We start from the raw sequence: 15,710 nt of genomic DNA, 5'->3' as shown, positions 1-15,710 counted from the left end.
CCCCTTTACTTCCCTATATACAGTATAATGGCCCCTTTACTTCCCTATATATAGTATAATGGCCCCTTTACTTCCCTATATATAGTATAATGGCCCCTTTCTTTCCCTATATATAGTATAATGGCCCCTTTCTTTCCCTATATACAGTATAATGGCCCCTTTCTTTCCCTTTATACAGTATAATGGCCCCTTTCTTTCCCTATATACAGTATAATGGCCCCTTTCTTACCCTATATACAGTATAATGGCCCCTTTCTTTCCCTTTATACAGTATAATGGCCCCTTTCTTTCCCTATATACAGTATAATGGCCCCTTTCTTACCCTATATACAGTATAATGGCCCCTTTCTTTCCCTATATACAGTATAATGGCCCCTTTCTTTCCCTATATACAGTATAATGGCCCCTTTCTTTCCCTATATATAGTATAATGGCCCCTTTCTTACCCCACATATTGTACACTGGCCCCTTTTCCCCCCACATAATGGACCCCTTAGGCCCAAACATACAATATAATGGCCCCATTTTCCACACACATATACAGTATAATGATCCCCTTCTGCCACCACACAATATTATGGCCCAATCTTGCTCCCATAAAGCATAATGTCCCCTGGCTCCATTTGCCTGGGGCGTGTGCAGTGTTACATAGGTACCCAGTATTTCCTCCTCGAAGCTCCTCAGGCTGCCCACCCCTTCTTTGCTCCAGTGCCTGTACACAAAAACCTGGGAGTCCTGGCGGCAGTCCAGGGGGCTACAAGCGATCAGTACCCTCCAACTCTCTGAATGCCAAATGCTTCCCGGCCCATTGCAAGGCAATAATCGCTTCTGGGCTGGCAGGGTGCTGACAGCGACCTCCATGGAATACATAGAAATTAATCACGTCAAAATCGTCTATTGGTAGATCGATGGGATTTATAATGGACCGTGAAAAGTGATTCACATGGATCTCTGAGGCTACATCTAATGCTAGGTTCACACCAGCATTGTCTCTCCTTTGTTCGGGTCCGTTGAGGGACCCAAACAACGGAGAAGCGAACCGCTAAATAGTGCTTCACATGGAGCCTTAACTATAATGGGGTCCATCGAATGTCCATTGTTTTTAAACTGAAACCGGATGGAAAAAAAAAAAAAGTCCTGCACGGAGACTCAGGGGCAAATGTGAATGTAGCCTAATAGATTCCTTCATAGGCTTTCTATAACATCAGTATGTTAAAGACTCTTTTTCTCAAGCAACTTGGATCACATGATTTTGTGTCCAATTGAGAATCCCAATGATCATCTTAGGAAATAATAAAGCACTGTAGTAGGAAAAAACCCTTTTACTTTACACTGCAGGCAAAATGTGGCGATCCAGCTTTTGCTTGCTGCAAACACAGGTTACAGGCAGAAGTTGTCATTTATGCAGAAAGTTATTTTATGTACAGGCCCTGAAATGTAACCTAAGCAGACTGCATTACCCTAAGATCAGGCCAAGGTTTGCAGTTCTCATTCTCTCCATGCACGGACCGGCTGGTGGGGTTGTGATAGACTCGTGTTATACACAGCAGCCAATCAGAAGAAGCAGAGCTGCAGGTAACGGGAAAGAGCAACAGCCTTAATCAATCATCAGCCAGAGGGTGTGGCTTTGACTACTTCAGACTCATTGTAGATGTTGTGTTAGTGGTGCACAAATCATAAGTCGGCCTCCAATTTTTTTTTTACTTTATTAGTGTTTATACATAATGGGGAAGTTTTACAGACCAGAGTTTTGCACATCGTTCTTAGTAATCCTTGAGACGCCAGAAGATGTGCCTCATTTATGACAAGACACACACTACTGTATGTCATAGGTAAAGCAACTCCTCTGGTGGGATTGTGTGCCATGTAGCACTGGGGCTGCTTTAACCATAAGGCAAATGGAGCATCTGCAGAGTTTGGCTTCGACTACATCAGACTCATTGTAGATGTTGTTTTAGTGGTGCACAAATCATAAGTCGCCACCTTCCAATATTTTTACTTTAGTAGTGTTTATACATAATGTAGATCCTATTGTAGCGGGGCCTCCTTAGCTGAACTGGCTCGAGCAGGACAGATCTACACTTCGGTTGCTGTTCAGGATGTTCGGTAGCAATTTAGGAGACACTAAATTATGGGGAGTGTGAGGGGCACTAATGTCTGATACACAGCCCAATGTAGCACCGACCTTGTTTGAGCAGCACAATACTTAGGACTGTATCAGTCCAGCATTGACATACCTAACGGGGTGGCTTAGGATGTACAATTTTCCACAAAGAGGCCAGGGATGGTGAAAAATAAAAAAAAAGCCTATACTCACTTGTCTCCAGTGTTCCAATGTCCCTTGCTGATGTCCAGCCCAGCAAAGCCCTGATGTGGAAGCCCTCAGCTCGTGGGACCTATTCAACTCAGTGGTCATGTGAGTTGGGGACTTCTGCTGGAACATGACCCTGGGAAGAGCAGTACTAGACCATGGTGGAGCCCTGTCGACAGGAGAGTATGGGTTGTTTAGTTTTGTTTTTTTGTTCCTACCTTCCCCAGCCTCCTACTAGTGAAAAACTGGGGTCGTCCAGCCAGCAAAAAGAAAAAAAAACACTCTGAATGCTCTAAAATAGGTAGTATGTATCTTGACGGTCTCTATTGGCCTTTAGCAATGACATGGACATGCGGCAATGTTGGCCCTTCAACACCACTGAGGTGACTGCTGCGGGCAATGACTGGCTGCGGGCAATGACTGGCTGCGGTTGTCAGGACCCAGGATACAGAGATGTGTGTGGGACTGGGAAGAGGCAGGTCGGGGACAGTGGAGGAACCATAAGGCGAGTATTATTGGCTCCCAAAGCAAGAACCATAGACATTTCACCTCTATGACATCCATATGTCCTATGGGAGGGAACACGTATACTAAATAATCAGTTTCAGAGTCTATATGACATCAAGGACAAAAAAGTCTTGCAAATCTAACTTTTTCATCTGGTGATGCCAGTGAGGGAATAACGGATACTCCATTATACTGAATGGGGTCCCTCGGGATCTGTTGTCCATCGGATGGGCTACCTTTAACGCCCAATCTGTTCCTCTAACGGATAACCAACGCATCTAATACGGTTATCAGATACAACGTAACCGAAAGACGAAATCCAGCGCACAGAAACCGGACGCCGACCCTCGTAGTGTACAGCGCTGTTTTATTAACACTAAGGCAGATTTTTATTACAGTGGTAAAAGACGACCGACAATCTCATTGTATGATGAAGGGTTAAAATATACACGTAGCAACATAAACAATACACAGCCGAAAGCCAGTTTAACATAATGTTCATCTTCGGTAACCACATTTTCCGTTTTTGTTTTTTTTTTTAGACTGAAACGTGGATTTTTTTATTTATTTAATTATTTTTTTTTGTCGACAGTTCTGAATTAAATAAAAAATAGCACCAAATAATATCGCAAAAAAAAAATAAAAAATCATCATCTAAACGTCCGAAACGATTACAATTATTATAACTTAACATCAGCATTCTTAAAATATCCGCTGTATTAAAATTTCAATACATGTTACAAAATATATACACACTTTAACAACATGGCTGCCATCGGATGTTGAGGGGGGGCGGGGAAAAAAATACATCCTGAACAAGGCAAACTTTATTTGCAATTTTTTGCTTTTGTACAATAAGAAAATAGGTCTTATAGGCACCGTATACATTGTGCTATGCGGGACACTCACAAAAATAGATGGATCCTTTCACATAAATAAAGGTTTACTAAAAATTTATGGATTTCTAATTAAAAAAAAACAAAAAAAACAGGAGAACCGTTGATGTAGCCAGCACATACAGAAGGGAAGCAATCCGATTTTTTCCATTTAAGCCGTTAGCACCTTGTTTTTCTAGCACTAGGCAAGACGGAAGAGGTAGGGTACCATCTCACGAGAGGTATGTGTCCGCAAAAGGACCGGAATCCAATGTTTAGTGTTTCGTCCCGTTGCCGTCGCAGGGCGGGTGGTCGTTCTCTCCTCCCACCAAGGAGGTTATAAAATTTTTTACATTTTTTTTTTTCTCAAAAACATTATTGCACTTTCCAGAGTAGTAACCAGTACTGCTCCTCAGCCAGCCGACTGCTTCCTCGAAGGCAACTTGTACAGTGCTTTATAGTTGTCTCAAAGTTGTATTTATATATTTATATATGTATAAAATAAAAAAACAAAAAAAAAGATTAATAAAAAAAAAACTTAAATACTCTCTCAATAACAAAGTTCTCGATCTCCTGTGAAATATGTCCTTCTTAGGAGGAAGTCTCTTCCGGCTTCTTTCGAAGATTGCCCACACAATGGTCTGTAATAGTCACGCAGTGGAGACACTGCTACCTTCCCTTATTTTATATACGCTCTTTTCGAGAAAAGAGACTTGCGCTATAGCAGCCGTCCCTGTCAGAGGAAGCAGACCGGACCGTTCTCCAAATAATGCTGTCCTTTCTGGAGGGGGGTGAACTTGGAGATGTCAACGATTGGGAGTTGGTTCGTCTCTAGAGTGTGAAACTGGAATTTTGTCTTGTGCCAGCTGCTGTCTTGTACCTGTAAGAAAGAGAGGTCTTATTTAGAGGGGGTGTTCTGCGCGAGCTGGTTCCCGGCCTGTTTCTTCTTCATGATTGCGGCGAGGAACTCAATCAGAGGAGGAGGGAATCAGAATACTTTACTTTTTTATGCAACGCATTCTGAGCCATTTCGACACTATTTTTACCCACGGGACCACCCCAACAATGGGATCTGGCTTCTACTATTGATGACCGATGCTTAAGATAGGTCACTATTAGATCTGCAAGGGTCCGACACTGGGACCTAAGGACAGGCCATCAATAGTAGAAACTGGATGACTAAGTTGCATGACGGCCCTTAAAGAAGAAAAATTTCTATGGCCATTTGGTATCTATGGGGCACTGTTTTCGTAGATTCCTCACAGGCATGTTTCTCTTTTTTCTTAACTGATTGTAGTGCACCCTTTAACACTGTTTGTGTGAATACAGTCTTATGGTTACATGTGTGGGTCCTTTTGGACATCCCCTTACTGTCCCTTGAGCTGGTCAGAGGAGACTCTGCCGCCGGGTCCTCCTGCCATCAGCTAATATTTCCAAGGGGCCATAATAGTCATAAAGTTTACTTGCAGCTCCACTGATATCATTGAGCCATCTGGGAAGACATTCTTTATTGTTGATCTATCCTATGAATGGGGGCGGGGGAATCCAAGTAGGTGACAACTGGGTGTTACCAGCCTGACCCCATGCACACGGCCGAGTTTGCTTCCGATGTAGGACCAAGTTTGCAGTGAAATGCAGTCAGATGACACTCAAGTGACATCCAAGTGCATTCACATCTATGGGGGTTCCTATTCATTCATTCCGATGACACCGATGATTATAGAGCGCGTCCTACCCTTCTCCGTGTCAATGGAACAGAATCAATCTGAGGCCTCATCGACATGAAAGCATTATGGAATGCACATTGGTAGTGTGCATGGGGTCTAAGAGGTATGTCCTACACACTTGGACGTAGAATCTACACATCCGCACTGACCACAGGAGTGGTAACGTCCAGCTGTCATACCACTTAAAATTTTTTAGAAGTAACAACAGGAATGACACAATATAGAGCCATGGTTGGAGCAGCACCGCACCTCCCATGAGGCGACCTGAAGCGACCGCTTCTGGCGGCGCTATACCAGGGCCCCAGGGAGGGCGGCATTTTTTCTTACCTAAGCCAGTCCAGGACAAGCTGTCCTGGACTGGCTTAGCACGGAGCGGTGGCTTGGGGAGGCCACTGGAGCAGCGCTGCTCCAGCAGCCTCCCCTCATGCTCAGGCAGAGAGCAGGTAATCTCCGCGCCTGCTCTCTGCCTGCGAACGTCGCTAAGCCCCGCCCCTTCAATAAACCCCGCCCCCCTCAACCACGCCCCCTCCTCCCGGGGGAGGGGGGCGGCTTTCTGACGTTCGCCTCGGGCGGCGAAAGGGGCAGGTTCACCCCTGGGTTGGAGATGCTTCAAAGCTGCGAGTTCATGGGGAATATAAATGTTTACAACAAATATGTCAGGAGAGGTAACAAGAACTCTAAGCAGTGGTGAAGGTCTCTTCTCCTCTCTCCTGAACACTTAGGCCTCATGGACGTGACCAAGTCTCTCCTGATAGGAGGTCCAATGCTCTGCTCCATTATAGAGCAGGATGCCAAGATCCATGGCATTGGAATGAACCCACCAATGAAGTCAATCAGGAACGGATGGCAATGGATGACATTTTGATGTTCGGCAAACTTTCCGCTAGGAAATCATTCCCACCTCAACGTGCACACTTGCTTGTGTGCATGTAGCCCTTAGTTTTCCCTTCCTACTTGCTTCTGGTTTCTTTCTTGTCACATGCGCCTGCTCCTACCTATATGATGTGTCTTACCTTGCATTCATCTAGAAGAACGTTTCTTTCAAGTAATTCTTTTCCTTCAAATTTGTGGCCATTCCATCCTTTGAAGGTAAGGGGTGTCCCTCCACCAACCTCTGTTCCTATGACCGGTGTGTTTAGACAGTGGATAGTTATGGTGTGAATGGCCTCGGAGCTCAACAAGTGGAGAAAATTCATCTGGACTTTACCAACGCCAAACTCCAGCTGGATAAAATGGAAAAAAATAAGAGTATACATAGAAGTATTAGTTGGGTCATGAAAGAATTCTATACTAGTGATTGAAATCAAGAGGCCAAAGAGCATTTCTCTTTATGTTATCTGACTGGGGGGTTCTTATATGATCGGTGAGGACCGCCAGGCTCGCACATGGACTAGCTATATGAGGCCACTTCTGATGGCCATACTATATATATATATATATATATATATATATATATATATATGGCACAGAGATGGAAGCAGATAATTCTATGCCCTGTATGGTGGCCGGGCCCTGGCACTGTACCCATAGAAGAGGTGTCTGGCAGTGCCTTCCTCTCCTCTCCCCTTTGAGAACATATGTATGGGGAAGCTGGGAGGAATAGTTGTTGCCTAAATGACCATCGGGCCAGCAGATACTGAAGGCGTATGGTCACCTTTATTTTTGGAGAATCTGGAAGTGAGAATGGGCTTGGTGCTCATTGCAGAACTATCAATACATTTGTCTTACAGGTCACATTACCTTTGTCACAGTGACCGGTGATAAACATGTCTGCCCCCCTGCTGTAAAGTTACAATACACTTCTATAGCATCTGATGGACATCCTAGATTTGGGTCGATCCAATATTTTCCTAGAAAACAGAAAACGCATCGTTACACAACCAGTCAATGAAGGATACAAATGATGGCACTGACAATGAAGACTTGCCCAGGGTACACACACGTACACCAGACACCTACCATCTGCCACTTTGCGTTCACAGTGGAGAAGGTCTCGACAAATCCGAGCTGGGTTGTCGCGGGTCCCGGGAGGGTTCTTTATACTGTGCATCAAATCCGTAAGGTAATGGAGTGTTTTAAAGATCTCTGTGCTAAAGTCTAGTATGGTGACTTCAGTATTCTGATAGCTCTGCAGGTTAGTGAGGTTACAGGGTAGCCAGAGTGTAATACAGATTAGTAACAATGCAGCAAGAGGGCGATGTAGAGACAATACGGTAGCCAATATTGCATTCAGTTATACACAAGACACGTTCATGCAAGACATGATGGTTAATAGGGAAAAAAGGGAAGAAAAACATAATTTAATGAATATATTGTGACACAAGAGAAACAAAAACGCTTTAATGTCTTTGCTTAGAACTTTTCGTAAAATATCTGGGCTCAGTAGTTTTTTAGGCTCTGTTTATTGTTGTGGCTTCTGTTATGTTTTGTCAGATCCATTGTAAGCCCAATATAGTATCAGTCACATAATGGGGCCGTTTGGCGATTCCCATCATTTTATTGTCATATCCTTACGATTCATCTCTACTCATCCTATAACTTATTCTTCAGACTATGTCCTTTTGGGAGAGCTGATGGCTGCCAATATGGCCGCCAATATGACCCTCAATTTTTCAAAGTGGAATTACAAATTTAAGTAAATAGATATGGTTTAGACCCCATCCCAAAATGGCTGCCGCCCGTGTGAATGCGGTTTGATTGGTCCGGCGCGTACCTCCATCTGCAAAGCTGCGTGTGACTCCATCAGGGCCTGAATGGCTGAGTTCACGTCCATCACTTTCTATGTAATGAAATGGGTAAAAAAATAATTAGAATTCTATATATGATCGTCGTGATTTATAGATGAAACTCCTTCTAGGTTCCAGAAATGTTTTACACTTACTGTTGGTCCTGGCGCACCCCGTGGACCCTAAAAGAAAGATTTCATATCTTAAGATTACAATTGTTGTGCTGTTTTAGACATTCTACAGGTCTCCATTTATTATACGTTATTGGGTAACCTATCAGGGGTTTACCAGTTTAACAAATATTGTAGACCTGTCCTTAGCGCCGATTCTATTGCATGGGATGCGATCAGCGACAACATAGACAACAGAACGATGTCTATGTGATAGTCCCAATGCAACTACTTGCTGGAGCGAGTGCCAGGGCTCATCAATATCTGAAACCCATGCAAACACGGGGAGAACATACAAACTCCATGCAGATGTGTCCTTCATCAAAGTCAGGACCTCAACACTCCATTCCACTTAAAATAGGTGGAGAGAAAAGTCCTGGAAACAAGACTATCCCTCTCTGCCGATTTCAGGTGGAAACCCCAGCAGACCCCATTATATCCGGCATTGTATGGTACTTACAGATGGACCGGGGTTTCCTGGTGGCCCTTGCGGTCCCTAGAAAATAAAGTAGAAAAAGCAAAAAATATTTCAGTAACATGTAAAATGTAATATATTTTAATCCGACTAATGTTGATGGATCGTGGATCCCACTATGGTGAGTGATGATGGCGATGTACGCCCTGGATCTACAAGATTCCCATAATGGGTGCTAAGAGTGCCATGTACGCAACTTCTAAGATAGACGAAGCTTTACTTACATCAGGGAGACACAATGTACGGGTCCCCAAGATCTCTAATTCGGGGTTATGCATTGTGTGATCTCAGCGTTAACCCTTTATAGGCATTTAATGGATTCCCCTAGCTATAGGTACAATCTTCTTCATTGTAATATGGTCCCATACACACGACCATAGTTTTGGTCCCCAAGCTATCAGATATTATGGATCTGTAATAACTGATCATATACGGACCCAGTCAGGGTTATTGCACCATGCACACGTGTGGGGTCCATATGAAGAACAGCATACAGTGTGCCCGCTGTTCCATTGTGTGCATGAAGCCTAAGGGTAAGTTCACACGGGGTTTAGTGATGCAGTTTTATCATTAGATTTTCTTACCATTTCACCCTTTGATCCTTTATCACCTCGATTTCCCTGAAAATGTATTAAAAAACATTAGATCCATAAGCCTGGTGATCGGGAACCTACAGACTGTGCTTATATAGGTCTCACTGACATGGCTGTCCTCTGAGTAACATACACCAATCTCTACGGACATGGCCATAGCCAGAAACCACATTTTATTCTATTATGATTTACGATGCATCAGAACTGTGCAGAGTGTGAATGACGGTGTAAGGCAGGGGTATGCTCAGTCTCATTACACATTCACATTATAGTTCTGTGAACTGTTGGGCGTCTCATGATGTATACGTACTGGACTGTATATACAGGTGTTATCATTTATACTTTGTCTTTTTTAATATAAGTTTCAGATTCCAGCATTCCACCATATACAGATGTGCTGAGGATTAATACATTATGGACAAGAGAAGGCAACAGAAAATTCTACCAAATTTATCAAAATAAAGTGTAAAGAATTATTAAGCCAGAACGTCCTATGAAGACAATCCCTGCCTGCGTGTCTGGTGTAAGACTAGGGAGTCTGGGGCCCACCAGTAAGAATGATTGTGAGGGCCCAAAGTACAGCTACAGGCAAATGTATCTGATCCAATGTATGAGGTCCTAAAACTGCAGTGATACACATATTTTCAGTATTAGCCTGCTGCCTGACTGTCTCCATCCTGGGGGCCCTGTCAGTAGCCTGCTGCCTGGCTGTTTCCATCCTGGGGGCCCTGTCAGTAGCCTGCTGCATGGCTGTTTCCATCCTGGGGGCCCTGTCAGTAGCCTGCTGCCTGGCTGTCTCCATCCTGGGGGCCCTGTCAGTAGCCTGCTGCATGGCTGTTTCCATCCTGGGGGCCCTGTCAGTAGCCTGCTGCCTGGCTGTCTCCATCCTGGGGGCCCTGTCAGTAGTCTGCTACCTGACTGTCTCCATCCTGGGGGCCCTGTCAGTAGTCTGCTGCCTGACTGTCTCCATCCTGGGGGCCCTGTCAGTAGCCTGCTGCATGGCTGTCTCCATCCTGGGGGCCCTGTCAGTAGCCTGCTGCCTGACTGTCTCCATCCTGGGGGCCCTGTCAGTAGCCTGCTGCATGGCTGTCTTCATCCTGGGGGCCCTGTCAGTAGCCTGCTGCCTGGCTGTTTCCATCTTGGGGGCCCTGTCAGTAGCCTGCTGCCTGGCTGTTTCCATCCTGGGGGCCCTGTCAGTAGCCTGCTGCATGGCTGTCTCCATCCTGGGGGCCCTGTCAGTAGCCTGCTGCCTGACTGTCTCCATCCTGGGGGCCCTGTCAGTAGCCTGCTGCATGGCTGTCTTCATCCTGGGGGCCCTGTCAGTAGCCTGCTGCCTGGCTGTTTCCATCCTGGGGGCCCTGTCAGTAGCCTGCTGCATGGCTGTCTCCATCCTGGGGGCCCTGTCAGTAGCCTGCTGCCTGACTGTCTCCATCCTGGGGGCCCTGTCAGTAGCCTGCTGCATGGCTGTCTTCATCCTGGGGGCCCTGTCAGTAGCCTGCTGCCTGGCTGTTTCCATCCTGGGGGCCCTGTCAGTAGTCTGCTGCCTGGCTGTTTCCATCCTGGGGGCCCTGTTAGTAGCCTGCTGCCTGGCTGTCTCCATCCTGGGGGCCCTGTCAGTAGTCTGCTACCTGACTGTCTCCATCCTGGGGGCCCTGTCAGTAGTCTGCTGCCTGACTGTCTCCATCTTGGGGGCCCTGTCAGTAGCCTGCTGCCTGGCTGTTTCCATCCTGGGGGCCCTGTCAGTAGCCTGCTGCCTGGCTGTTTCCATCCTGGGGGCCCTGTCAGTAGTCTGCTGCCTGACTGTCTCCATCTTGGGGGCCCTGTCAGTAGCCTGCTGCCTGGCTGTCTCCATCCTGGGGGCCCTGTCAGTAGTCTGCTGCCTGACTGTCTCCATCCTGGGGGCCCTGTCAGTAGTCTGCTGCCTGACTGTCTCCATCCTGGGGGCCCTGTCAGTAGTCTGCTACCTGACTGTCTCCATCCTGGGGGCCCTGTCAGTAGTCTGCTACCTGACTGTCTCCATCCTGGGGGCCCTGTCAGTAGTCTGCTGCCTGACTGTCTCCATCTTGGGGGCCCTGTCAGTAGCCTGCTGCCTGGCTGTTTCCATCCTGGGGGCCCTGTCAGTAGCCTGCTGCATGGCTGTCTCCATCCTGGGGGCCCTGTCAGTAGCCTGCTGCCTGGCTGTTTCCATCCTGGGGGCCCTGTCAGTAGCCTGCTGCATGGCTGTCTCCATCCTGGGGGCCCTGTCAGTAGCCTGCTGCATGGCTGTCTCCATCCTGGGGGCCCTGTCAGTAGTCTGCTGCCTGACTGTCTCCATCTTGGGGGCCCTGTCAGTAGCCTGCTGCCTGGCTGTTTCCATCCTGGGGGCCCTGTCAGTAGCCTGCTGCATGGCTGTCTCCATCCTGGGGGCCCTGTCAGTAGCCTGCTGCCTGGCTGTTTCCATCCTGGGGGCCCTGTCAGTAGTCTGCTGCCTGACTGTCTCCATCTTGGGGGCCCTGTCAGTAGCCTGCTGCATGGCTGTCTCCATCCTGGGGGCCCTGTCAGTAGCCTGCTGCCTGACTGTCTCCATCCTGGGGGCCCTGTCAGTAGCCTGCTGCATGGCTGTCTTCATCCTGGGGGCCCTGTCAGTAGCCTGCTGCCTGGCTGTTTCCATCCTGGGGGCCCTGTCAGTAGTCTGCTGCCTGGCTGTTTCCATCCTGGGGGCCCTGTTAGTAGCCTGCTGCCTGGCTGTCTCCATCCTGGGGGCCCTGTCAGTAGTCTGCTACCTGACTGTCTCCATCCTGGGGGCCCTGTCAGTAGTCTGCTGCCTGACTGTCTCCATCTTGGGGGCCCTGTCAGTAGCCTGCTGCCTGGCTGTTTCCATCCTGGGGGCCCTGTCAGTAGCCTGCTGCCTGGCTGTTTCCATCCTGGGGGCCCTGTCAGTAGTCTGCTGCCTGACTGTCTCCATCTTGGGGGCCCTGTCAGTAGCCTGCTGCCTGGCTGTCTCCATCCTGGGGGCCCTGTCAGTAGTCTGCTGCCTGACTGTCTCCATCCTGGGGGCCCTGTCAGTAGTCTGCTGCCTGACTGTCTCCATCCTGGGGGCCCTGTCAGTAGTCTGCTACCTGACTGTCTCCATCCTGGGGGCCCTGTCAGTAGTCTGCTACCTGACTGTCTCCATCCTGGGGGCCCTGTCAGTAGTCTGCTGCCTGACTGTCTCCATCTTGGGGGCCCTGTCAGTAGCCTGCTGCCTGGCTGTTTCCATCCTGGGGGCCCTGTCAGTAGCCTGCTGCATGGCTGTCTCCATCCTGGGGGCCCTGTCAGTAGCCTGCTGCCTGGCTGTTTCCATCCTGGGGGCCCTGTCAGTAGTCTGCTGCCTGACTGTCTCCATCTTGGGGGCCCTGTCAGTAGCCTGCTGCCTGACTGTCTCCATCCTGGGGGCCCTGTCAGTAACCTGTTGCCTGGTTGTTTCTATCCTGGGGGGCCCTGATGGTAGCCTGCAGTCTGACTGTCTCCATCCTGGGGCCCTGTCATCACCCTGCTGACTGGCTCTTGCCTTGCTTTAGGCATACATGCTCAGACAGCTGAAGGCCTTAGACGGCAGCTAGATTGGGATGGGGGGGGGGGGGCTGCGGGTCTACTCTGGCTCTTGGACTCTGCATTAGATTCACCTCCTCCCCAGTCCAAGGCTATGTATGGATGTCATACAGGACGGTCCCCCATTTGGGACCCTCCATGATCCACAATGCATCTGGAAACATGGCTCCTGCTCTGGTGCATGAGTCTTCATCTGGATCCCCTCCATGTTATAGTAAATTTCCTCTGCAATAGCCGCTGCTGAGGATATCTCTGACAAGACAAGTCTTTCCTCTGCAAAATCCTGTGTTTTCCAGACATTGCCGAGACCTGGATCAGCAGATCTGGCCATAAACTTAAAGGGATAGTCTAAAAGAAGACAAGACCGTGTAAACTGGAAAAGCGTGGCAGAAGTCTGAGGGTCGCTGCCACTGTCAATGCATTTCAGTTTTCTGAAATGTAGTTCTAATTGTCTGAACAGGCCCCTAGGCTCCACATAAATGCAGGCAAAGAAATATCATTTATGGCTACTCACCAGATGGCCTGTGGGGCCTATTATTCCAGGAGGACCTACAGGACCACTGTTACCCTTTACAAAAAGATAAAGCAGTATCACTATACACAATTCATTCGGCGGTATTATAGATTTCCATATACATGACATCAGGTTGCATCACCCTCCGCACAGTAAGACTTCCCCCGTCTGAATCTTACAAGTGGTACAATTATACATTAAAGGGATTTTCCAGAATCAGAACGCCTCCTTTCTACAGAATAGGTAAGAAGAATCTGACTCTTGGTCAGTGTGAGGTGAACTCCACCAGTCTCAAGAAAGGGGGTCCCTAGTACCATGTCTAAAAGCCACGTGGCCATGGCGCATGCGCACTTCAGCTTCATTCTATCTCTATGTGACTTCTAACCATAACAGGGCCTAGCTATCTTTGTCAATCCCATAGATCTTGAATAGAGTGTAAGTGCACAAGCTCGACCACCCCGTATAAACGGAGGACAGGAGATCCCTGTTCTCATGATCAGTGGGAGTCCCAGAGATCGGACGTCCCCTCTCAGGGGGTCAGGTAACTGCTGTGGCCAATCATTGGCTTCAACAATTGCCTATTGGGTACGGTGAGGTACATGAAGTGACGTCAGGCAATGATTTGTTGGCTGCAGTGGTCACCAGAGCTCCGGGACTTCTGGCCGAGAGAGTGGGGGGCTCACCGTCCGACCAAGGGTAGATTAGTATAATTTATTTTTTTCTTTTACTCATTGCCGATTTCTTTGTACTAGACAGAGAGAATAGATCACGCAGCTCTATTTTATCTGCCCAAACAATGGACACTTAGTGGAATCTATTGGTACCCACTGTAAGTCAATTAGGTCCTTGGATCACTGCCATGAAACGCATCCAAGAACACATGGTTTGCATTTTTGACAAGAAGCACAAAGCAGGTACGAACGGAGCCCAACAGAGACTTGATGTATGAGATTACAATCCATGTAAAATGTGCAATATGTCCTGACTATCACTGATTTCAGTATTTAAGGAGACACCCCTCTATAGTGACCTCTGTTACTTACAGCTTGGCCAGGAGGACCTTTAGGACCGATGATACCCACTAGACCAATGTCACCAGAAGGACCCTAAAAAAACAAGTTTTACAGGTAACTTCACAACAACAACAAAAAGTTTCTTGGTTGAAAACTACAAGACGATGGTCACCCTGTACCTTTGGGCCAGGAAACCCTTGGAACCCCATGAGGCCTTGGTCACCTTCTTCTCCCTGTAAATGCACAATGTTTGATCATTCCATATTCATTATATCATGGGCCTGTAGTAGAGCAGAATGACCGATGCTCACCGGAAGCCCCTTTAAGCCATTTTCACCCCTTGGTCCTTGGTCACCTTGAGTTCCAGGTAAACCCCTCGAGCCCGCTTTTCCTGGGTAACCACGTAACCCTGTCTCCCCCTCAAAAATTAAAAAAAGAAAGAAATTACCTAAATTGTAATCATGTTACCCACGCAACTAGTCATACAATAATATATATCAGTATTACTGTAATACCTTAGGTCCGGGGGCTCCTTCACTTCCTGGAGGGCCAGGAGAACCCTTTGGTCCGTGTCGACCAGGTAAACCAGCCAATCCAGTGAGTCCAGGGCTGCCACGCGCACCCTATGGTAAGGAGAAAAACAGAAGGGTCTGTTGGGCCGTCAAAATAGATTTACACCTGAATGATAGCTATTAAAAACGGATCAGCGGATTGGGTTAAACTGTCCATTAAAAATGGATGACAATTTTTTTTTTTTAATGTGGTTGAGCTGTAATACAACAAAGCCCCCGGACAAGTGGCACTTGTTTCCAGAACAAAAAGCAGATCTTTTGTTCTCTAATCCTGTACAATTTCTTATAAATGCCCTGCGATAGGACGAGAGGCCGCGGCATGTTTTATGCAGATGTTCTGTCCCATCATCTAATAGAATTCAGGTTTTTCTTTTATTTCGTGACTCTGCAGTTGGCAAACATTTCATTTTATAAGGCTTGTCTAAATACAAACAACTAAACAGGCAGGAAGTCAGAAGAAACTTTTTCCATAACTTTTATCTTTTATGGATACATCAAACGGCCTGGATATTATTTATGGAAGACATTAAAGAAGTGATACATGGATGTGATATTATTTACTGCACGCAAGATGTGAATATCTTCACTGCAGAGGAGCCGGCTTTGTCTTCTGTATTGTATAAATGTGTTTCTGATATATATATATATATATATATA

At 47.2% G+C, this 15,710-nt stretch overlaps 1 protein-coding gene across 1 annotated transcript in view; it reads right to left on the bottom strand.

Annotated features, from left to right (window-relative positions):
* Window positions 1-3,437: 3,437 nt before the first annotated feature.
* Window positions 3,438-15,710, bottom strand: part of COL24A1 (collagen type XXIV alpha 1 chain) — a 158,910-nt gene continuing 146,637 nt past the window's right edge. The window contains exons 48-60 of the mRNA XM_075286987.1: window positions 14,997-15,104; window positions 14,793-14,900; window positions 14,661-14,714; window positions 14,512-14,574; window positions 13,469-13,522; window positions 9,376-9,411; window positions 8,777-8,812; window positions 8,302-8,328; window positions 8,134-8,199; window positions 7,380-7,548; window positions 7,161-7,270; window positions 6,434-6,643; window positions 3,438-4,573 (exon numbers count right to left, since the gene is read on the bottom strand). Of these exons, the coding sequence (XP_075143088.1) occupies window positions 4,430-4,573; window positions 6,434-6,643; window positions 7,161-7,270; window positions 7,380-7,548; window positions 8,134-8,199; window positions 8,302-8,328; window positions 8,777-8,812; window positions 9,376-9,411; window positions 13,469-13,522; window positions 14,512-14,574; window positions 14,661-14,714; window positions 14,793-14,900; window positions 14,997-15,104 (1,185 nt within the window). The 3' untranslated portion in view covers window positions 3,438-4,429. The remainder of the gene's footprint in view (window positions 4,574-6,433; window positions 6,644-7,160; window positions 7,271-7,379; window positions 7,549-8,133; window positions 8,200-8,301; window positions 8,329-8,776; window positions 8,813-9,375; window positions 9,412-13,468; window positions 13,523-14,511; window positions 14,575-14,660; window positions 14,715-14,792; window positions 14,901-14,996; window positions 15,105-15,710) is intronic.

The sequence above is a fragment of the Leptodactylus fuscus genome, chromosome 9, assembly GCF_031893055.1.
Source record: "Leptodactylus fuscus isolate aLepFus1 chromosome 9, aLepFus1.hap2, whole genome shotgun sequence".
NCBI classification, from domain to species: domain Eukaryota; kingdom Metazoa; phylum Chordata; class Amphibia; order Anura; family Leptodactylidae; genus Leptodactylus; species Leptodactylus fuscus.
The sequence above is the reverse complement of the archived record's forward strand: the minus strand, read 5'-3'. Positions and strand labels throughout refer to the sequence as shown.